This window comes from Dermacentor albipictus, chromosome 9 (genome assembly GCF_038994185.2).
Source record: "Dermacentor albipictus isolate Rhodes 1998 colony chromosome 9, USDA_Dalb.pri_finalv2, whole genome shotgun sequence".
NCBI lineage: Eukaryota > Metazoa > Arthropoda > Arachnida > Ixodida > Ixodidae > Dermacentor > Dermacentor albipictus.
In genome coordinates, this window is record NC_091829.1 from 22,180,723 (window position 1) to 22,204,658 (window position 23,936).

The window sequence follows — 23,936 nt, forward strand, 5'->3', positions numbered from 1 at the left end:
ATAATGCAACAGCTGTACCTCTAAAAAGGAATTTGAACAACAGGACAGATTGCTGATTCATTCCACAGACAAACGCAACGTGGCGAGTTGCAGTGAATCGCACACGTTGGTGGTGGTCTACGACGTCCTTGTGTGGTGGCGTGATTCACCAATACTGAGCTTGCCAGGCTTGCCCGTAGACTGAAATGTTGATTGTTCCTATTGCGTGAATCCAACTTAAGTTTGTTCTTGTGTATTTTATATATTTAAAAGTAATGAGAACCAGCGTATAAACATATTATGTTGTCACCATCAGGGTGACCAGTTTCACCTGTGATATATTAGGGTTTGTTGATTCAATGATATATCAGTGTATTCTTCACTTGAGTGTTGTAATTTTTGTGCGTCTTGGCATTATGTGAATACCATTCCAAGAGGAATTACCATCCCTGAGATGAAGGTATACAACTGCAATCAATGACAACAGCTGGTTTTCGATTCCAATTTTCTCACCATTTCTCATATATTTAGCTATCTCTCAAGGCATAAGTGAACATGAGTGAAGAAAAAGTGTTTTGAACTAAACAGGGCTAGATGCCATTTAAGTAGGCAAGCTTGATGAAATAATTTGCACATTTCAGACTATTTTGCAAAAGCCAAGACAGTTATTCAAAAATTACAATCTGCTTGCTGACTCAAATTCATTTGGGTGCTTTGGTAATCATAATTAGCAGCCAGTACGCTATTTCACTTGACTATGGCATCTACTTTATCCTGGAGGTTTATCATTACAAAGAGAAGCAGGCTCATTCTTGAAAATAACCTTTGCTTACAAAAATAATCACGTTTTTATCTACGTAATAACTGAGCACAAATTTGTTAGAACAAAAAAGAACTGCTAGAAAGAAAAAGCACAGCCATTGCACAAGTTTATGCAGTAACTGGAGAGTATACTGCCATTTCTGAGATGGTAGGCTTCTGGTGTACGAAAAACTCAATTGTACATAATCAGGGGATCCACGAGGCTTATTGTTAGGAACAACCAAATGAAGCCAACAGAAAATACAGCCATGAAATGCATATGGGGAAATTAACTACATCTTTTAAAAAGGCTGCGGTAGAAATATTAACAAAGGCAACACAAAAGTGGAAGACAACTTTCACGCGCGTGGGAGCTGAACCGACAACCTCTATATGATGTGTGTGGTGCTCTACCAATAGAGCTATGGTGGTGGCTCTCACTAGCACACTACTATTTTAGGCAAGTTCGTGCACAGCTGTTAATGTCTCTGGCGTGAAAGGCAAGCGGAAGAAAAAAGAGACAGACAGAAAGAATGTCTTTCTGTCTGTCTTTTCTTTTTTCTTACATTAACTTTTTGTGACACATACATTGACAGCTGTTGCTTTTCTGCTAACCTTCTAGGGTACTTGTGTTCTGTCCATCTTCTTTTTTTTTCTTAGATTAGCTTTTTGTGACACATACACTGACAGCTGTCACTTTTCTGCCAACCTTCTAGGGTATTTGTGTATGTATGGTACACTTAGCCCTGGGAGTGTTAGCTAGTTCGACTCGTGGCCTTGGTGGCAGATGTGTAACATCATGTCACGACATGCATTACACGGTATGTGAACTTAGGCTTTGTTTAGTTGTTATTATCAATTGTACGTAGTATCTTGCGAAGTTAGCATAACAAAAGTTTGGAACAAACAGGCAATGAGTGTGCTCTACAGTAAGGTTCAATTGGTATGCTACAGGAAAGGTATTTCCAAAAACAAAATTCCAAACTGTACAACATAACTAGGCAATCTAAAAGTGCACTGGACCAAAGAAACGAAATAAATACTAAGCATGTACTGCGAGGCCTTAACATTTATATGTGAAGTCATGCACTGTCAAGCGAACCTGTGCCTTTAAAATACTGTTGACTCTGCATCTTGCCCTTTATCGGACAGTCATGGCACAATACTTGAGGGACATTTATAATAGATGTCTAAAGAAGTGTGGTTGAATAGGTTAATGAAGCCTTAGCAAATTTTTAATTATGTGAGCAACAAATTTGCAGACCTGACTTCACTACTGTATGACAACCTAGGAACATGGACAGCTTCTCTTCTATAAGCACATAACTGTGTGCTTTAACCTCGTAATGGTCAATGCTTTTTCTTTTTTTTAGTAAAATGGGGGCGAAAATGGCCAGTGGGTTTTTTGGTGCTCGACATTACTGTTTACTCTAAAACATGTAAAAGTATGTAAAGGAATGCTAAAAAGTAACGCCCTGAATATGACAGAAAAAACAAAACGTTTACGATAAAATGGGCTGGTCATGAACCGCAGAAATAGTCATAATGACGATGTGAGCTCGTTGGAAACTGTTATCTCATTAATTACAGGCAGCTACCAAACTTGAAATAGTTGATTACATGCATCCCCAATAATAATAACCTAAAAAAGAAATGCAAGAAGCACACTATACAACGATTTCTTGTTCACGGAGCGTGCAATGCCAGGCACCCGTCCTTAGACAAGAACTGTAAAAACTTGTAGACATTGTGTGCTTAGCATAGAGGTTCCTAGGAAGGCTAAGACACCCGAGGGAAAAAAAAAACAGGAAAAAAAACTATGGCACCATTTTATGCTTCCAAAGCTGTCCAACACAGCAATTTGTAGGTGTGAACCACTTAGCTAGATCACCTGCACTGTAATAAAGTATACTTCCCTCAAGCCAAACACAAAGGGACAGTGCAATATGATTGTTCTGCTAGAAGTTGAGGTTAACCAAAGCGCATCAAACCTATGGGAACTGATGTGCCTAATTGCTTGGCTTATCAATAAATTCTACGTAACAGAATGCAGCTTAAATGCAATCTACCGCACAATGAGCTAAACATAAACAGCATTAAGATCTGAAACAAATGAACCACAGGTAAAGCTAAGCAAACACTCTTTATGCCAATGGTTCATAAAAATGCAAACACACGCTGAAAGTTATCACAATAAGGACTGAAGCCCAGCTCGAAACCCAGCTTAGCACAACACTCAACAGTGCTGTGTATATCTTGAGATTATGCCCACCCGCACTGTGACACTGTTTTCCTGTGACACGTTTTTCTTTTTTTTTCGACATTTATGAATTTGCAAATACCAAATGTGCAGCTAGTATCTGTCACCACAAATGGCTCTAACGTACACAACTGTTTCAAGTCTTTCAACTGTCTTTTCTAAGAATGCAAGCATCACAAGTGGCAATAAACAATTAAACAATGGTGGCGTCAACAAAACATGAATAAACGTGTTGTTTCGGTACAAGCACGGCACCCATCACAAGGTTTACATCATCTACAGGCCAAGCAGTGTAGACATTCTTCCCAGCAGCACCAATGCTGGCGTGCTTGAAACAAATTTTTGCAGAGCAGACAATGTTGAATGCAAGTATCAGTTCGCAAGACTTGGTTAACTACACAAGCAGGGTGTTTCTTTATCAGTTTTGAAAGGAGCCTAGATGACATCATGATTTACGACACAACCGGTTAAATAAATTTCTCTTCTTTCTCAGTCTACTATAAACAGTGATTGTCAATCCAAAATTAGCTGTGGTTCACCCAGGCTTGACCTTTCAACAATGAGGGTCGCTTCCTTTCCATCTTTGCTGTGGTGCTTAGTGCATCACACACAAGCCACTTTCAAACTGCTCAAAATGTCTAACAGAGCAATGGAAATTTGTGCTGACTGCATCCCATCATTACACAGAATGCGCGAAGGGAGAAATGTACATGGCACAATGCAGCACATAGTTGAAATGAATGCACGTAAAGTACATTTGATATGCTTTAATGAGACATATTTTACCAGTGACATTTCAGACTTAAAGGAACACAAAGCCAATCAGTGAATTAATCTACATTGTTAAGTTAGCCTTCCACAAACCTTGCAGTATTTGTTCTATGCCAAGAGGTCACATCGTTGCAGGAAAAAATTTCACTGGAGGGGCCACACAATAGTACCTCCACGATTCGAACAGCTAGCAGAAAATGACTTGTCTTGCATAGCTGCACTAGTGATCTTTGAGGCCATGCTCTGCTGGGCACAACTACCATGAGTATGTGGATAGGAAAGAGGGGGAACCACTCTCTCATAAAAACTACCAACAAAGCAGCATGAATAGGTAGCGAGTTCTCAAGCTTCAAAATGCAATTGGCAAGGCTGCACTTCGTTTTAAGCTGTTTTGTTTAAGCTTTTAAGCAGAGTTCCACAGCTGGCTTTGTGCATTGGTGTGGCTCGTATCAAACGTTAAAGAAGAGCCAGGACCCCTACCTTTGCTATGAAACGTATTTATCAATGATTATAAATGTTAGCTTGCTTGCACATCACTTGCATTGATAACTTCTCTGTGCAATTCTTGTTTTTAACCAGTACTCAGTAATTTGTTTCTTTACCTTTCACTGCCTCCGCATTGGAGGTCAGCCAGAAGCTTATATATACAACTGCGGGAGTGAACGTATTGCTGGTGCATTCGAGCTAGGGTGTGAGCTAGCAAACAGACCCCTAATACTTTAGAAGGGTGTAATAACTTTCCTATAAAGCCTTTGATGTCTCTGACGTATCAGTTGTCATAGTGACATATATCTGTGAAGGACTTCCTAAAATGATCACTGGTAACCTAGTTATGCCATGGGAGCTGGTATCACGTTTGCAATGTGGCAGCTCCAACCTTGTTTTATACAGGGTCTCATTTCCTTGCTCATAAATGCTCTGTTTCCGGTAGAAAGAGTCGTCAAATTATAAGGTTAAGAATCCCGAATCGATGCACTACAGAAGATATGGTAGCAGGGGACCCAGGATTAATTCCAAAGATTTGGGGTACTCTAACTTGTACCTGAATTTAAGTACAGGGGCATTTTTGCATTCCGCTCTCATTAGAATGTAGCCGTGGTGGCTCAGAATTGAACCCATGACCATGTGCACATTAGCAGAATGCCGTAGCCACAAGTCACTACGCTGGGTTTTTCTGTAAGCGTAAAAGTGACAAATCGGACGCCTAATGGAATGCTGATTGATAACTAGCTTGAATTTATGGTTGCCTTTAGTGTCTCTTCAAAATGTGAAGAAAAGCCAACTAGAAAAATGCATTAAAAGTGACATAAAAGAAACTGTGACACCATATGGCCCTACTGTATTGCGCATGTCATTTCTGATGGGGCAAAAATAAATGCAAAAAAAAAAACTTGAGAATCCTAAACAAATGCATAGGGAAAGGCTACTCAATAAGAAACAGCTCAATTTATGCAATTCTATGTGCGAACATTGATAATACTGCACAAAGAACAATTGTATACCTTTATTCAAACAGGCACCTGAGAGGTAATCTTGCGACTTGCAGGAACTATTAAAGGCAGAGAAGCAAGGAATTGCATAAATAGGCTAAAAAATTTGCGCATTTTTAGTTCTACAAAATAATAAATAGGGAGCTACTATGAGATAGCGCACAGGGGAAACTCGTGACAGCGACAATGGCAGCTCGAATTTTCGCTAAGAAGTCATTTTAAATACAAACCCCCCATACTTCAAATACGTAAATACTATGGCAACATAGAATTACAGGCTCGCAATCAACACGATGTTAACAACACCTTTAAGATGAAAGATGGAATATAGATGGGAGCACAAACCACCATCTTTCTCGCTTGTGAAGGCAACGCCAGGCAATGACTGTGGCAAGAAACCGAAGCAGGGTGTGAGACTGGGCTAATTGGTATTCCATTGCTGAAGTGGCTAGCACAAAAGTAGACATGGGGCACAAAAGGGCGACAAGGATTGCGCTTGTCTTTGTCGGACAAGCGCAATCCTTGTCGCCCTTTTGTACCTTATGTCTACTTTTGCGCTAGCCACTTCAGCAAGAAACCACACAGTCATTTGGCTATTGCAACTCGCTCCACTGTGGTTATGTTGCCAGGGGACGAAGATTAGGTGCATGCATTGACTGTACTTGCATCTATCTGTAGAGACAGCATGACAATGGTCCAAATATGGACTGACCAGGTCACAGGCGAGCGCATGTGCGCGCAGCAACGCCTAGACATAGTTGGGCTGTATTCTCGGACTATCACTTTCGAAGATACTACTACTAGTTTTGTAGCACCGGATGGGTCGACTGGCAACAGCGATGCTGGCACTGTGCCAAGAAAGCCATAATGTCTAGCATTAGTCAAGTGAAATCTTGCGAAAGATGAGGCATCCCCGAAAGTGACAATACCAGAATACGACACAGCTTTTTTGGCGACCTTTGCAATGAGCCGCTCACTCCCTGCAAAATCCAATATTTCAGAGCTTTAGGCAGTCCCCGTTGAGCCCAGATTATCAGTCTGCGACTGCAAACACTTTGGAAGCTGAGCTGTGCATAGCGTCCTTCATTTAATATTTAACAGCATGTTCGTGTGATCTTAGCAGCATGTTCGCACAATACATTTCCAGTTTCTCACGGTGCCGTGAAGAACGTATTAGTGGGGTTCTACTGTATATGACAACAAGATTAAATTACACAGAGCCCGATATAATGCAAGACTTCCCTTCACTTGATTCCATTCTTATCAGAATATTCACCATTCATGACTAACCGATCTCGGTGATAATGTAAGCATGGCAAGTGATGAAGTGCTAAAAGAAATAGCAGTGGAATAGAAAAGAATCGTTACATTATCCCAACCAAGGATTCTTCTCAGGACTCTGTACTCTGTCTGGTCTTAGTGGCAGCACTGTCGACGCTGCGTGCTGTAGCTTCCCAGTGCACCACCTGCTTTAGGAACTCCTGCCCGCAACGAGTCTTGCGACTTCTGCTGAGTCCATCCTTGAATGGGGCGATGAAAGTGTCCCTGAGGCTTTCACCCAGCTCGTACTGAATTAAAAGAACAGAGGCAGGCAAGCCATGATATAATGAAGCCATAATTGGAGCTAAATTTTGTCATTACATTAAATGCTTGCTATAACAAAATACAATGAATGAATGTTTGATGTTTAATGGCACAAGGGCCAGGTGTGGCCAAAGGGCACCATGCTAGTGCTAATGAGTCCGTAGTGGACTGGTGGGTTCTCTGACGTTAATGTGACATGGCTGTAAGGGGGCCTAAAAGAGTTGGTGTAAATTGCATAAAATCTTCGCGTAATAAAATTATGGCAATGACTAATGACGTGTACTATGAACACTAAAATGCACTGCGAAAGAATGATGCAATGTACAAAATACGTGAGATGCTAAAGTTGCCTAGAGCGCTACTGCCTTGCCAGAGCCTTTGAAACACAAGGGCGTAGAGGCATTTGCTATATGAAACAACTCACAGCGACATCCTCTGAAGAGAGGAGGCGCTACGGATGTATGGGGTTGATTACATGTAACACAACATCTTTCAGGAAACCTAGGACTGCGTTGGTGTCAAAGAGTGGTTCTGGGCCGAGTAGCATTACAGGATGAAGGGGGATGTGCTGCCGGTATGCTAGGGGAAAATGTTTCTTTCTCTCAGATTCGGCTTCCTGACACTCCGGGAGGATGTGGAAGATGGTCAGCCTCTCCCCGCATCTACCACAGGTTGGAGGCTCATTTCCAGTGAGTATTAAAAAAAAAAAGCACACCCTAGCTGTCACATGTGCAGGCCAGAGCTGCTCAAGGACATCTTGGCAAAGACATCCCTGGAATGTTTGCATGCTCTTGTAAATGCAGCCCGTTACCCCCATTTCTCTAGGCAGCAGTAATGTCACAAGGGGGGACATTTTAAGATGGCTCAACTCTATTGTTAGGTACATACAACTACAATCTAGAGTCAATAAAGCTTTGCAACAGATAGAGAGACAGGGCAAGTAAACAGTTATTTGAATAGTCGAGTAACACTGAAATAAGCTATAATGGTTTATGTATCAAGGACACTAGAGAAACACCTCAAGTTGTGTTTATTTTGTGACAAGCATATCAATTAAAGCCATGTTTTACATTGTGTTTGACCACTGACCATGCACTTTAATTGGAATAAAAGTGCCAAACTGTGCAGTTCTCTAAAGTGTCTATTTACAATGACTCAAGATTTCGTTAATGCTGCTTCCTTAGCTTAATTCTATGTTTTATAGAAGACCTTCGTCAATTTAATATTTTGGTTAATTTCATTATAATTGAATGTTCTGGCTAACACCCACACATACCCATGGACTGGGTCTTTCGTTATTTTGATTATGAAATTAGCCGTTGCTTTCCGGAAAATTCTAATGTGAGTGGTCAGCATGCACTTGCGTGACCCCAGCGATGACTGCGGCTTCATAGCCCCAATGGTTGCCACACTTGTCTTGGTGAGCAATGGAATTAGATCAATTCCTTTCGTCCCAAGAACATCAAATCAACAGAAGTCAACTGCACTATTTAGAAGTTTCGGTCACTGCAGCAGTCGTTATGTCAGCAGTTAAGACACACAGCTGCAAAATACACTAAAAGGACTACCCTTTGAGCGAAGCGTCACCAGATTTCACCATGTTGCTGTTTGTAGCTATGTCCTAGCATTCCGTTAAAATTGCACCATATAGACTCGTTTAACAGCCACACTTTTTTTTTCTCACAATTCTGACGAGGTGGTGCACCTAACACAGGACCGAACCTTTTGGTCAAAATGGTGCCGCCACAGCTGGTGACTTTGCGCACCTCAGATCCCCGGACATACCATTGCACCAGAGGTCAGCACGCAGCTTTTGCGATCTTGTAGTGCCACGCAGCGCACGCAGCAGCGGGGTACCAAACGAAATTGCATTTCCATTGGAAATTCTTTCCCCAAAGTTTTGGGCTGCCAAGTTGGAGGTGCAGCTCTTATGCGAGTGTATATGGTAATGCTAGGAAGTGTACACACTGGCTAAATCTTCCTGTTATTTAGGTGGGTTGCACTGCACAAGCCGTGCCAATCTCACCTGCCCCATGGCCTGGTGAAGTTCCCGGAAAGCCGGCTCCGAGTCCTTGACAAAGGCTTTGCGTGACCCGTGGACAACAGCCGGCGGTCCAGTACAGTACACTCCGTACATGCAGTGGTCGGGCCGGTAGTTCCACCGGCATGAAAACAGCAGCAGGCGTTCAGGGTGGGCGCTGAACAAGATGTTGAGGAGGTCCTGGTCACCCCAGGTGATATCGCGGCCGTACCTCTGCAGCAGTGGCCCCAGGCGTTCCTCCCAGCCAAACTTCCGCATGCGGGTGAGGTTCATCAGCATTACGCCTGAGTTGACACCTTTGTTTGGCATGGATGGGAAAGTTGGCAAAACAAATCATGAAAGAACTGATCACAAGTTAGTGGGAATGAAGGGTCACCCACTCAGATTAGAATGACACCTCTAATTGGTAAAGAGTATACCACAAGCACTCATTTGGTCAGACAGCGCATTAGAAGAACAAAATGTTGTGGTCCCTGACCAAGTCAAAAGTAATTGACGTCTTAGAATCCATACGATTCCTTTGTTCACAATGCATCAATAATTTCTGAAATTTAAATTAGCTTTTGACTTGGTCAACGACCACAACCACCTTGTTTTTACATGTGCACTTGTTTGCCGTTGACAGACTGACTACAAGTCATTCAAATAAGGTCAAAATTACTTTTTTGAATGTGACAATGAAATTGCAGCATGAAAGATATCATGATGTCGTTGATGTCATAGTATTATGTTTTCGTTTTTCAGATGCGCCTGTGCCTGGAAGAGCTTCTCAAAGTCACCAGGCTAAGTCACTGCTTATTTTTGTTTTCAATGAGGTCATCCTTTACTGATGAAGTGGTGGGTACTCCAGTGTACCCTTTCAATTCTGCATATTGTAATATGTGTGGTGCTGTGCCTACATAATCATCGGTGACCTCGCCCAACTCAGCACACTGCTGCACATTTTTATCTCAGTCATCTATGGTTCTTTCACGTGCACCTAAATGTTAAGTAGACTACTTTTGCATTGTGCCCAGTGTACAATGCTGGAAATTGAACCCGCAATCTCATGATCAACGACAGAAAGTTAGTTGCTGAGCAAGCAATTGCAGTGGTTATTGGGAAAGTAGCGATTGAATGATTACATAAAATTAATCATGACCTCATTTATGTGGTCATGATTGACAAAATCGAGCCCCTCAGTTCTCCTTCTTCTCCAGGTTTCATAAAATTAGTGTATTTTCTTGAATCTTAATTACTTCCTTAAATTTGCAACAAGTAAAATATGCGATAAGCGCTCCTCTGTTCTCACAAAAGAGTAAAAGAAAGAAAGAATTACCCACAAATGTAAACATTCCTTCAAACAGCTTGAATGGGACATATACAAGGAGAAAAGCTCTCACACATGCTTTCTCTCACATATGCATCCTTCACACCATTAGAAATGTTGTATGTAGCATATTGTATGAGTGTGCCCGAGAAGACGTCTCTTTGAAATGTAAGCATGGCCTTTGCTTTCGAAAGGGCATTTGGAGTTGAAGTTGATACCATGGAAATGGTATGGTCTATTAGTATGGGTGATGAAGCAAGCAGGCTTGATGACACAGTGCGGTAATTCATTACGAGATATGAAAAGCTCCAGGAGCAGTTTCTGAAGGGTGTGCATAAAAGAAAAGACTCTTGCGTCAACTGACAGCGCAAGTGAGTGACTATAAACAAGTGTGATCATCTCGAGCAGCTTATCCTATTCAGTACCTTTATTTACATATGTAATGAATATCATATTTTTGATTTCGAGTTTACTGATAACCATATTTGCTACTCTAGCCTCATATGTCAATCTGGTTCAGATCCAGGCATAATAGCCAACCAAAATTGCGAGATTTGTTTGAATTAACTGGAACTTGGAAGGCTGCTGTGACAGCTTCTCAGCTTGAGAAATACAGAAGAAACGTTGGGGCAAGATTGCCACAAGCATCTCGCCATGTACTTCTCACTGGCTTGCACGAGATAACCCTATGCCCGTCAGCCTTGCTTGCTATACGGCATCCAGGTGCTTCACGTTGCGCAGCAGAAGGTTTCTCGTAAAAATGAATCCCCAGGGGGACTGAATTATTTGCAGGGCCTCATGCAAGGACAATGTTGAAGCAGCCTGCCCTACCGCATCATCGCTTCCAGCATCACTGTCACTATCCAATGCGACCATGCTCGTGACGATCGCTTCATATCGCTGGAGCTCAAAAAAGCTGCACAAGTGTGGGACTCAGCAATAGGTCATGACAAAGCTGACAAATAAGATGCGTGATGCATTGCTGGGTCATGACAAACAGAAATTGAGACCTCAAGAAAGGAGAAGCAGTACTATCACAGCAAAGATAAGAAAGAACAGCACAGACTGTGTTCTTTCTCCTTCAACAAATGTCTTGCTTAGTGGCAATCTGTTACATATGCCCTTCCTTAAAACGGAATTTTGGGATGTGATGCCACAAAACTGCACACTTGGTTATAAGGAACCCCAGTGGTGGAGTGCATGAAATGAGTTTTGACTACAAGGGTGTCTTTTTACACGGACCTGCATAAATCCAAGTATGTGAGCATTTCTTCATTTAACCTTCATTGAAATGCAGCCACTTGTGTGCCCGCCCATGACATTGTGCTAAGCAGCACAATTCGATAGCCAATGAGCTACCAGGATGGGGACATATGCCATTCCTTACCAAGCGGTTGGTAGAAGGGGTGCCTGGCGAAGCGCCGGTACCAGTTGGTGGCATAGTCCTCACTCTCGGGGGCCAATGCTGCCAGGTGTGAGCCGTTCATGGATGCGAAATGCTGCCACAGCTTCTCAATCGGGCTCAGAAACAGGACATCGGCGTCGACATAGATGACCGCGTCCACGTCTGGCAGCATGCTCTGCGAGCAATGCACACGGTACAGGAGACAACAAAGAGAGGCGCACTTCTAGTACCTGCATCCAAATCGGTTCCTAACTGGCATATATGATAACTGACGCTAGGTGCCACTTTAGGTAAGACATCTCATGCCAGCAGTTAAGTGTGTCTGCTTCAGTAGAATTTTAATGCTTTCCATAGGGTTTGAAGGGATTGTTTGACTTAAAATTCAAGGTCAATTCAACAAGCTTGATGATGGCGAAGTTGAAATTCAGGGACCGTGAAGTAAACCTTTTTTTTAAACCCTTGGGCATAAGCAAATATTGTTTTTAGTTACCAATCATCCTCTGAAGCAACTACAACTACTGCAGTGGCTGTTCATCCGATACTGTCTGCCTTCGGTATTCACCTTGGCATCCATGTGAAAGTTACCTACATACTCCATCACGCTTGTGGTGATAACGATATGGCTATGCCCTCCTGATGCAGTAAGCGACAGTGTTTTGCAAAAATAATACTGAATTTGACTGTGGCACAAACAAAAACAAGTGGGCAACAAAAAGGATAGATGGGCCTCCTCACTCACAGGAAGAAATAGGCGCTGCGATGCACAAGGCTTGAAGAGGGTCTGCCACTTTTTGGAATCCGGTTCTGGGAACTTCACCGGTGACACCTTGTAATGAATCCGCTTCAGCACGCTTTCAGGCCATAAAGAAATCTGGTGAGAGAAGGTAATGCAGCAAAAAAACTACAGAATTAGCATTCAAGAGAAGCAAATAAAGTTTGAAGGCTTTTTGCATGAGACTAGCTAAAAGGATTTGCGACGGCAAGTTTAGGGAGATATAATGTAGCGATTCCTTCCTCTCTATGTTATGCCACTCTCTATTCCATTTGATTTTATGCAATTCTATGCAAAATAAAAGAACGCATTTATATTCAAGGAGTCTTAAGGGCCCTTGAAAGTGCTTTTCCAAATTCTATGGTTTTCAAGAGTTTCAAGAAGGTGCATGAGCCCTGTTGTTTAATCGTGATCCCCTCACTATGGTGTGCAACATAATCAGATCATTGTTTTAGCACGTACAACTGCACAATTTAATTTCAGTTTTAGCAACATGCCATCTGTGTGAGCTCTTTCTTGTATCATCCCCTCGGATAACACTGTTTTTCCTGTAATCATGCCCTAACGTCAGTTAGTCCTTAAAGCATTTAAGAATTCAAACAAGTTAGTGGTTTATTTCTGCCACAGACAAGACTCTGTCGATGTAAATTCAGCAGCTTTATCCCATTACAGCAATTTCCTATGAAAGTTATGATTTCGACTTCATTTTATGAGAGATTGCCCTTTTCTGAGAGTGATGCACTTGATGTGTGACAAAAGACAAAGGAACTGACTGCCTGTCGCAGCGGCTCTCTGTTCTCATCGTCGGCGAAAAGCAGAAGCTCCAACGGCACCGTTGTGAAAGCCACTGCTGACTTGATGTTGGTGAGAGTCATGTTGAGCAGGCTCTTGCATGTGACCACGACCAGCTTGACACGCTCTCTGTGAAAAGCAGCAATAGCAGAACAAGCAATGTATACTGTTTGGGCTAGTCACTTCTTGGTCAGGAATTTGTCAGCATGGAAACAGACAGCACCATAGCAAAGGTAACGGGACATATGCTGAATAGTCCCTAACTGAATTTTAGGACTACTGGAAATTGCATTTAGAAGCACACTGCATGAGCAATGGCATAATTGTCCAAAAAGAGTCGTTCAGGGTGGTGGTGTAGCCAGGAGGCGACACACCGGACCTGTGCCCCCAACTCCCTCTCTTCCTTCACTCTCTCCATCCCCGGTCATGCTGGTGCCCCCTCTGAAAAGCTTCCCGGCTATGGCACTGGTTTTCAGGGAAACCATTACACAAGGCAGTATTCTTTGCTCTGTAGTGTGACTCGGTTTTGTTTTTCGAATTTAAAACATTTCTTGGATTTTCTTGGGTTACAGTGTATAACTATGCCTGTAGTGATTGTACATGTTACTTCCTCCCTTGAGCCTAGTTTTGCTGTAAATATTTTACGAGCTTTTCTTTTTTTCTCTTATGTCAATTTGTACTACTACTCATTGCATTATCACACCTTGCTAAAATGCCTTCTTGAGATTACAGATTGTAAATAAGTAAACTGATGTATGACTTATGCAAGCATGTATAACACCCGCGACAGTGGCTGTGATGTTTTGCTGCTGGAGACAAGCTTGTGGGCTTGATCCCTGTACATGACTGTTGCATTTCAATGAGGTTGGAATCCAAAAACACTCGCGTGCTTATATTTGAGCGCATGATAGAGGACTACAGTTGGTAAAAGTTCATGTGGATCCTCCAGTAAGGAGTCTCGCATAGCTTGCGAGTTGCTTTGTGATGTTTAAGCCCGTAATTTGATTTATGTTTTGCAAACACATGAACCAAATTATAGGCTTCTCACAGAGCTATTGTAAGCCCTCCATATCTGATACAGAAGAGTTAAAATGTTTCCTATTGCTTTAAGTGATGGCAAGGCTGCTTATGTTCTTCTACTGACATGTAAACTGAGTGAAGTATGTGGCAAACAGTCATTGCAATCAGTGCAGTGGAGCTGCCACAGTACTTAGCACTGGGATGTATTTTTTTTAAACATTCTTATCAGGACCACTAGATACCTACATGGAAAAGCAGGATAATGATTTGGAGATTTGAAGCATGGAGCATGTCTGACAGACAATGTCCACTAAGCAAGAAGATTAGGAACTGATGAGGCTCGATTTTTGTGTCACAATCATACAAAATGACAGACCAGTGTCAGTCATTCTGTATGACTGATACAGTGTCGACTTGATAGAGCTGCCGGAAAACTTCTGTGACAATGTAGAACACCGAAATTGCAACGAAGACAATGAACATTTGGTAATACAGATCGCATTGTAAATGTGGTACGCCAGGAGAGCTATGAGAGGTGCATTAGTGATGTTTATGAGTGCGTCGCATTAGCTGAGAAATGAATGAAGCCCAGCCACATATAAAAGCTTGCATTTAGGATGACAACTGGCCAAGGATTTGTCTTGATGATTTGCACAGCGTCTGGAGGGCACAGCTCGGCTCTAACGACGCCCTATCTTCAAGGTGTCACTGGTTCGAACCATCATAGTTTCCTACAAAACTTACTAGAGGGAACTCTGGCGCTAGTTCCTAAGGAAGCTGCAAGTGTGACACTTCAGCCAGCCTTGTAATGATGGGCAGTACATTTTGCCAAAAATTTGTCCTTCTGGCTTCAAACTGCTTTGTAAGCTTTGAGGGTGATCAGTTATGAATGCCTGCAGATGCTTACTGCCTTTATACGTTAACGAGAACTTAATTTGTTGGAGAAACATAAAGCATAATAAATAGGATCACAAGAACGCCTCAGGCCACACGCACAAAGGTTAAACAAATCCATGTACTAATTATAATTCCCATGGTAGCTGAACGATTCGTAGCGCCAGAGTACTGTAGCCATTTTTGTAGGAAACTACACGCAAGCCATAATCGCGCCACGCGACTTCTGCCACGCGCTTGCGCCAGAAGCGAAGGAACTTCGTCGTCTTTTCGTTGGAGGCCGACGCGTCGTCTGCTACGCGGTGACTGTGAATTGCAACGTGTATAATATGAACAATCAGAATAAGTGCACAATAATGGAGCTTGCATCGATTACCAGAATCTAAGAGTTTTGCGAGTGCCTATATTCTGCTGCCACCGCACGCAAGTGACGCGCACACGACGAACAAAAAGTCTACACGGCTGTTCGCTTGTTCGTGCGTGTGTTTGAGACGACTTCCCTTGAGAGATAAGCGTGGGTGCCGCAATAAAGTAGCTCGGCGTCAGCGTTGTGTGCCCCGCGTTTCTCGTTACACGTTCTGTTGCGCTGTTTCAATTGGACGCGTATTCGTTCGAGCTTAACGACTGGCCTCGGCCCATTTAAGGCACGCGAGGCATCACGTGACGTGCGTGCACATTGCGCTTCGCCGATCTCGATATTACCACACGACCGGGTGTAGCGGACAGCGAAACCCGCCGCCAGCAGTAACCATAAGCACGGAACACGCTGTATCTTGGACATGATACTAGCCGCCCAACTCACGTAGGTGCTTGGCTGGTGACGTTCGCCGCAATCGGCTGGGGCCGGAGTTGAACTGTGCTCTGAGATTTCCTGGCTTTCGGAAAGCCCTCCGGCGTATTTGTCCAGATGTTGGTGTATTCATATTTCAACAAGCACACGGCTGCTAGCACGGATATGACGAACAGGCACCTCACGAAGAACACCGTCCTCTGTCCGGCCATCGGAGAGCCTGGCCGCGAAAGCGGGGATCGTATCGAGTCTGGAACACTTAGGAATAACAATACGTTAACGAGGCGGACTTGCAACTTCTTCGGGTGATTGGACTAGGCGCTCGTTCTGCGATGACGCTTCGCAAGCGGAGATGACATTGCGTCGACGCTTGTGCGCGCTGTCATTCCGGTGCGCGCACTTTGTTCCGCAAGCGGAACATATCTGTGACGCCTGCACCAAAATGTAAGCCATGTCCTCGGCGGCGAGCGTTACGCATCAGATGTTCTTCGTCGCAGGCATCGCTCTGACAGCAGCGGTGTGTTTAGCTTAGACTATGGCAATGACACAACGACACTGGGAAGCACGGACTGTTTGTTGACACAACGACCCAGCCCGTTACCTGGATAGGCTTGGATGCGTTTGGCGAGTGCGTGGCTATTTCCGTGGGCGCGGCCCATAGTGGATCGAACGACGCTTTCCCGCTGAGGCGCCGCGTGTGGAAAAATTTTGCGAGGGCGCTGCAAGCGAACTGGAGTGGGATGCTGCGACGCGCTCGCGGCATATTCAACGTAATTTTGCTGCGGGCGCTGATACCGACTTCGTGCGTACACTCTTATAATGGTGCTTTATTTCAACTGCAAATTTATATTGGCACCTTTTTGTTACGTATCATATTTGAGGCATGGGTTATACCACATGACGTCTTCAATTTTACTGTCTTTGTCAAGTGCGTCGTCTGCTAGCGAGCGCGCGTTCTTTGCGCGGACGCTGGTGGGCGCCCAGTTTTTCTCGCAGAAGGCATGCAGAAGGTGTCTGCGATAAAACAGTTTATGGTTTTATTTGCCTTGGTGCGTCCGCGACTCTTGTCGACCGGTGCCAATTGGGGTTTTAGCCAGGTTAACTGCTATTTTTAACTTTTCTAAAAGTAACACGTATTTATTTATTTATTTATTTATTTATTTATTGCCACAGAAGCCGCCTACCTGAGACATGAAGCTACGTAAGTAAATTTTATAGTTATCGTGTCGTTTTACGCGCTCTTCTTGTTGGTGGAATATTGATCCGGCACAATGACCAAACAAATCAATATTATAGTGAAGTAAACCAGGTTCTTTCGGACCATTTTGGGGCAGACCATTCGGGCAAGGAAAACATTTTTTTGACAGTCTCACCATGTCTGCAATGTGGTGCCCAATGTGGTACCCCACTTATCTTCAACGAACATACAGATCTACAAATATCTACGTGTATGTGAGGCATGTAGTTCCGTTAATTGCTTGATTATTGTCCTTATCATAGTGCACCAGGTAACTGGAAGCAGCCGTTCATAATGCAGAAGCTGCGTAGTTGAGCGGACGTACAGTTGGGAGCAGTATTACATTTAGGTATGAAATATAAGATAAGCGTAACATATTTTAGAGCGCAGCTCTTTGGCGTCCGTTCCTGGGTTTCGCGTCGTCGTCGGCGTTGTCGGCCTCGTAACCAGCTCCGCCCCCCTTCGCTGGAGTGGGAGACGAAGGACGCGAGCCGCGAATGGCGGAGACCAATGAGAGCGGCCCCTTCAGTGACGTGCGCGCGCGATGCTGGTGTCATGCGGACCCTCCTTACGGCTCGATGCGCACTCGTGTCTGGTCTCAGCCGATCCGCTCGTTTCGTACTATCGTCTGCTCGCGCCAAAGCTCTCGCCCGCGCCTGTTTGGTTCTGTTGGGTCGGTCTCGTTCGCGCTTGTTTTGGTTGTTATGGTGTGAGATTGTTTCTTAATCTGATTGTATGCGCTATGCGAATTGTGTAGTACTTTCTGGAAGCCATGCGGCACCAGCGATCACACTGGAACCTTTGACGAGTCATGTATAAACGCCGGCTCGCTTGATCCGCAGATCAGATTTTCGACCATTACCGACTCTGCTACATGTCTCTCTCAAATTCTTTGCTTCAAAATATCGCGAAATGGAAACACGTATAGAGCTGCGCTCAAATTTCGCATTAGGGAGTATCGTAATCGTCGGATAATTTTTTTTCTCAGAAATCAGACTCGAGAATAATTTCTTTCGTTTACACCCCTTGAAGAATGCCGAAGGGCGCAGGTACTTTTTTTTTCTTTAGAATAAACAACTTCAGGTGTTTTACGTCTGGCGCTTTGATTATGAGGCACCCTGCTCAGCTCTCACCACCTAGGGTTCTTCAACGTGCCCCTAAACAGAAGTCGCGACTGCTTTTTCATTTCGTTCCCATGGAATTCCGTCACCTGGTTTGAACCAGTAAACTCGAGTTTAGCAGTGCAACGCCATATCCACTATGTAGCCACTAATTAGGCTACCGCGCCGCTTTTTTTTTCTTTTTTTGTTAAGCATATGGACTGGAAAAAAACTTCACACGGCTTAGGGCCAAAGGTTAGCATATATAATGGTTGCCTAAAATTGTTTTTGGTGCCCGAGGTTCGACCGCAATAAAAGAACCCGTACCAATTATACTCCGCATTATGTTACGCGAGGAAGACGGAAACATGAATTGAATGTTGCACTGCAGTTCTTTTTTCTTTATTCTATAAGACTTCCCATGAACCTTGAGTACATGATGCCGGATGTGCAGTTATATTTTATTTATTTGAAGCGGCAAGCAGGAAATTTGCATATGTTTTTTCGTCTGCGTTACGCAAGACCTACTGATGGAAAAATATATGCGCAGAAACACGCACGTAGATACACGCTGCTTGAAGAACAAGAAAAATACTTGTTCTCGAAGAGGAACCGTACACTAACATGATAGAATGAAAGCAGACACCGCGGATGCAATGCACGCGCAAATCCCAAGTGGCATTAAAAAAAATGAAATAAAGAAACGTATCTATTCCGAAGGCATAAATACATGTCATGTCCAATTATGAACATCGTTTGAGTGGCCCGAACGCTTATAGCAGTGCCCGAAGTAGTACGAACGACCCTTCCGAGAAGTATCGCCAGCAGTTTCCAACGGCGCGACCTTGGTACTGCACAACCCACTTCGATCGCAGCGCCGCCACAGTATTTTTCGTCGTCGCGTGCCTCGCTGCAAAACATCCGCCGCTTCAGCCACCCTCCACTGGTTGCCCCGGTTCGCCCGAGTCGGTCGCTACACTAGGCCGTCGCTACTCTATAAAGGCTTATTTTAACCGTTAGTGGCGTTTTCATAGCGGGCGGTCGTTTTGTGGTCATCCGGCGGGCACAGAAGTTGTATAGGAGGCTATGGTAGAGTGTACAATGATTCTCGTACACTCCAAGGCCACGAGTGAAACAAAAGTCTCGCTCGATGTCTAGTGGCAGGAAACGCAGCGAGAAAACGCGCCGAGAAAAACGTCAATTCCGCATCAGTTTCAAAACTTAGTGAAACTCGAAGTATTTGCGGGAGCAAATAAGAAAAAGAAAAGTACCAGAATGCAGTGAAAAGGTAGGGCTTTCGACGGCTTTCGTTTCGGCGCTGCGCAAAAGAGGCGGGAAACTTCTAAGTGCGACTGAAACGGCTGTTCGACGCACAGTGGTATGTGTCTTCCTCCACGCAAGGAAAGGCCCGCAAAAGCTTCAGGTCAGTAAATGGTGCGCAATACTTTTGCATTAGCGCACAGAGCCGCGCTGTTCACTGCGAACGTAGAACAGACGCATTTGAACATCGCGGATGTGTTCGAAAGTAGAACGACGACGACGTTTGCTCTGTCTGACTGCGCAGATAATCAAGCAAATACGACGGAAGATTGTGCAAACAACGCATTTTGATGAATGCTCCGGAGGCCATATCCTGCTCCGTTAAACTTGGGGAGCGTTTCTTTTGCGTCCACTGCATGGAAGCGCCCGTTGTGTCGGCAGAGATCAGCATTGCGAGCGTCGTTTGCATTACGTCACGCGCCTCTGCTGCACCATGCCACATTCTAGCTAGGGTGAAGATGGAGCAGCGCGCTTTAGCACTGGGGAATCGAAGGTCGTGCTGCTGTGAACGACGTACCCGTGCGTGAATCGAGCAGACTTGTGATTGCTTCCAGAAGTAGTTTTGTATAGCGTAGTTTGCAACAAGCCATTAGAATGCATGTTAGCAGGCGTTTATCCGGGATACTCATTTTGTGTGCGCGTTGGCCAAGGCTGCGTTGCCATAGATAGTTTGCATTGACGTCCTCGTGGCCACCATCTTGTGGCGCTAGCACTATTCTATAGGCCGCGTAAGCAAGTTGTCTAATGGTACGTCGGACGTACGTGCTTTGCTTCCGTTTCGCTTGCTCCGCTGCTATTACCTGCCGATTTTTGCACATGATTTTGCAGAAGGATGTTTAACTCAAAGGGGACCACTAAAAAATGCTTTTGAAAAGTCGCGGAGAGCAGCATGCGAAAAGCCTGGCACGAGAGGAGATGCTGCTCCAGAAGAGCAAGCACGGTCTCTACTACGGCCCGTACTGCTCCCCTGGATAATCAGCGATGTTATTTTGAAGGTAGGGCGCCGTAAGTCGCGTGAAAGGTATAATTCAGCACGACTGTCTCATCGCCGTAGGTGCGACAAAGTCTGGCCGATGTACTTCTAGCTTCTGGAATTAGCGTACGCCAGACGTACCTTTAGACACAGCGAAACAAGAAACGTGAGATGTGGGGCACTGACGTCATCATGGCCGCCACGGTTGGGTGCTGTATATATAGCAGGACGAGAAGCTGCGTTATAGCTCACGTGAAAGCTATCGATTTGTAGCGCGTACATGACTTAGCTGGAAACGTACATTGAAGTTGCAAATAAATTTAGCTAATCTTGTGTATACGTAAGCTGCATCCTCTCTACGCAGAGGCAGCCGTGACATGTATTTGCTGGCTTGCTTCTCTACTCAACTGGTTAAACACTGGCGGAACCAGAGCATCCCCTCCTGGGACAGACATGCAGGTACTACTTTGCTATATATGATAACATACGTGAACAGCCTTTACGGCAGTAAATGTGTAAACGAGAAGCATACCCGAAAAGATGCCATGACGTACGTAAGATTTGTTGTTGTCGTCGCTGTTATTGTTCCAGAACCATTACTTAAGTGCCTCTGAACAGTTCTCGCCGAAGTGTCGAGCTGCATATAGCTTCCCGAAACTCGGCAGGGACGGCTGCATGTCGCACAGAATACACTGTAAAATAATTTACACCCTTAAAGCTAAAAATGGTGTAACTGTGTCTAACTCGCATGCTTAGGGTGTCAGCTGTATAAGTCACACCCTAACCGTGTGAGTTAGACACATTTGCACTCTTTTTCATTTATAAGGGTGTAAATTATTTCACAGTGTACGCCGCGTGTTCGGTGCCGGCCGCGGAGGTTATGATTGAGAAAGTGACGGAATGTGTACGACGCACGCACGCAGCAAACACGGACGATTTGTGGCTGTTTAATAATTAAAGTGCGCACAGATGGGCATGTAGACCACAACATAACCGGCTGTCCCAATACCCAGTTGAGAAATTGTAACCATCCATTTCCCCCCCCCCCCCTCCATGAATACGCCAAGGCTGGTCCGATATACGAGTATCCGGTGATGATAACTCCGTTTGGAATTGGTAGCTGAAACTCATTAGTAAAAGCGAGTACCTTGCTTAGGCCGTAATGTAGCTAACTCTACCGTTACCAGTTGCAGTAATACCAAGGAAATAAATAGTTTGATGACTGGGTTAGTAATGACAACACCTTTCTTGTTGTTGATAAGAATGTTGTATACTGTACTCCGTGGAGTCCCCACTAGTACTCTCGGCCGAGGTTCTCTTGTGCGGCCCTTTAATTTGGCGCAGAGCCTGCTTACAGCACGACCGAAGCAACGGTCGCATCGCGGAACAGGTTGGTTCGTCCAAGACGGGAACTTGTTGTTGGGGGTCGCTCTCTCTCTCGGCTCGGCTGGGCTAGGCTAGCTGCCGGCTTCGCATCCAGTCTGCGCGAGCCACCGCTCTCCGCGTTACGTGAAGAAGGGCTTCTCTTTCTGTGGGGCGCCCGCTCCTCCATCGCTACCTATTTTTCTTGACGCTTTTATTTCTCTTCTCGGCGTTCTCTCGTTCTCCTCTCTAAGTTGTCTGCTTTCTTTTCTTTAATTTCGTCTGTTGCTGTTCTTCGCGAACACACACAGGTACTCACTCCCTCTCTTTCGCCCCCCTCATTCTTTCCAGGTGCTGGTTTTGTATCGTGCAGCATTATGGAAGCCGCAGCCGGTTGTAGACGCTGAAAAAAAAAAAAAAGAAAGAAAGCCGAGCGTCTGCTCGCCCGCAGAACTGATCTCCGAGGCATGCGCCACACCTGCAAGCACATTGTCGTCTGCTGTCGAGAACGGTGAGCAGACAACCCTTAACATGCGGAGGATGAATCTGAGGACACGATAGTAAGCACAGTGAGAAAAAAACAGCCGAGGTAGCGACGACGATCAGCGCTTTGCTGTCATCTGCACTTCGAACGCATTTCCATAAAGCTGCGCATTTTCACAATTTTGTGCGCTTTCGGTATTATTCTCTTTTTGCTCTAAATAGCGGTAACATGCTCCATTATTTAAATGTATTTTGGCCTAAACGCTGATACGAAGCCTAAAGCAATGCGAGACCATAAAGTTTGCATCTACGCGAGTACAACTCTACACAGGCCAACGATTTCACTGTGACTCCAAGTGTCATATTACGACATGTATGACATAACGCATACTACTGTTCAAAGTTGAGTGTACATTGTCCCTTCAAACTTCAATAACATTGATGCTACATTTTCAGACCTAACAAAGAAAAAAAAAGGAATCCCGAACTCGTGTGGCTGTTGCCGTTATTCATGTTAAATAGCGCAGAAATCAAACTATATACAATTTCAGCATGACGTTGCGATTCTACGGCTTTTCTACAGTTTTATCACAACTGCACGTGCGCGGTCAACCACAAACTCGCGCAGTCACGGCGGCAGGCGGTATCGGTTATCTTCTGTAACGTGCAACTTTAAAAAATGTTACCGACTGTATATACGCACTTGTTGACCGCCTGTACCCGACTCGCTGCGTTTCACTGTGCTGCACAGAATTAGACTTAGTGTGACGCCGTGTGTATCGTTCTCCCCTCCCTCCTTCTGCCTCTCTCTTCTCATCTCGCAAACTACCGCGCGTTGCCGTCGCCGCGGCCGCTGCCGTTGAGTTGAGCTACGTCCGCTTGCCTCGCCCGTAAGCGTAAAGCCTCTCCGTGCCGGTGGCTTTCTGGCCAAGAGGAGACCGTAGAACGTGGCTCCTTGCGCTGCGTGAAGCCTTTCCGATACATCCACTCGCCGCTAGAGGATAACGTCCTGCGTCGTCTGCGTCGTCTGCTTCAACGTTGAACGCGTCGACGAATATCGGAACTTCTGCAGTGCAGACGATATTGTGTGTGCTGGAGTGTTCGGCTTGTCGCTGAATCTGCGTCGGCGTTGAAGGTGAGTTTTATCGCAGCGTTCATTTTTCTTATGTCAATTAATGTATAACCTTCCTTGAGAAACATTTCAAGAGGAGGTGGAAGCGAAAAGCTAAAAGCTGTCTGACCTGCCATCCCCCCCACCCCCTGACTTCCTCACCCACCGCATTTTTGTTAGTGTCAGTAGCATACGGCAAGAAAAGTGACAGCTGTCAAGTCAGCTGAAAAAACAATCCACTTTATTGTGAAACAGCCCCTTTATTATGTAACCTGAGTTATGAGCAATGTGCATTCTAAAGTAACAGGTTGAAATAACAGTAACAGGTTGAAAATGCGTTTGTGCAAATTATAGCAAAGGTATTGTTTCAACCAGTCTGTTAACATGCAGCGGATAAAAGAACAAGTGTCGGTGCTACAGCCAACAGATTTCGTCTCCTTTT

The 23,936-nt window shown here is 44.6% G+C and overlaps 3 protein-coding genes across 10 annotated transcripts in view; 2 read left to right on the forward strand and 1 right to left on the reverse strand.

Annotated features, from left to right (window-relative positions):
- LOC135901971 (E3 ubiquitin-protein ligase Siah2-like) overlaps nucleotides 1-9,016 on the forward strand; it is a 137,622-nt gene extending 128,606 nt beyond the window's left edge. For all 4 annotated transcript variants that reach the window (XR_010564340.2, XR_010564339.2, XR_010564341.2 and 1 more), the window contains 2 exons: nucleotides 7,492-7,574; nucleotides 8,878-9,016. The gene's annotated coding sequence lies outside the window, so the exon portion shown is untranslated. The remainder of the gene's footprint in view (nucleotides 1-7,491; nucleotides 7,575-8,877) is intronic.
- Nucleotides 1,549-16,856, reverse strand: LOC135901973 (glucoside xylosyltransferase 2-like). Its single transcript, XM_065431848.1, has 6 exons — nucleotides 15,921-16,856; nucleotides 13,186-13,333; nucleotides 12,380-12,511; nucleotides 11,623-11,815; nucleotides 8,912-9,222; nucleotides 1,549-6,869 (listed from the first exon to the last, which is right to left on the reverse strand). The coding sequence occupies exons 1-6, from the start codon at nucleotides 16,118-16,120 to the stop codon at nucleotides 6,693-6,695; spliced, it is 1,161 nt and encodes a 386-aa protein (XP_065287920.1). The 5' UTR covers nucleotides 16,121-16,856; the 3' UTR covers nucleotides 1,549-6,692.
- A 125-nt stretch (nucleotides 16,857-16,981) lies between these two features.
- Nucleotides 16,982-23,936, forward strand: part of LOC135901975 (uncharacterized) — a 210,699-nt gene continuing 203,744 nt past the window's right edge. For 2 of the 5 annotated variants that reach the window (XM_065431859.2, XM_065431858.2), the window contains exon 1: nucleotides 22,900-23,518. The gene's annotated coding sequence lies outside the window, so the exon portion shown is untranslated. Of the gene's footprint in view, nucleotides 17,110-19,292; nucleotides 19,669-20,902; nucleotides 20,998-22,251; nucleotides 22,412-22,899; nucleotides 23,519-23,936 lie in introns of those variants that run through there. The other 3 variants (XM_065431855.1, XM_065431856.2, XM_070525281.1) reach the window with 3 other exon arrangements.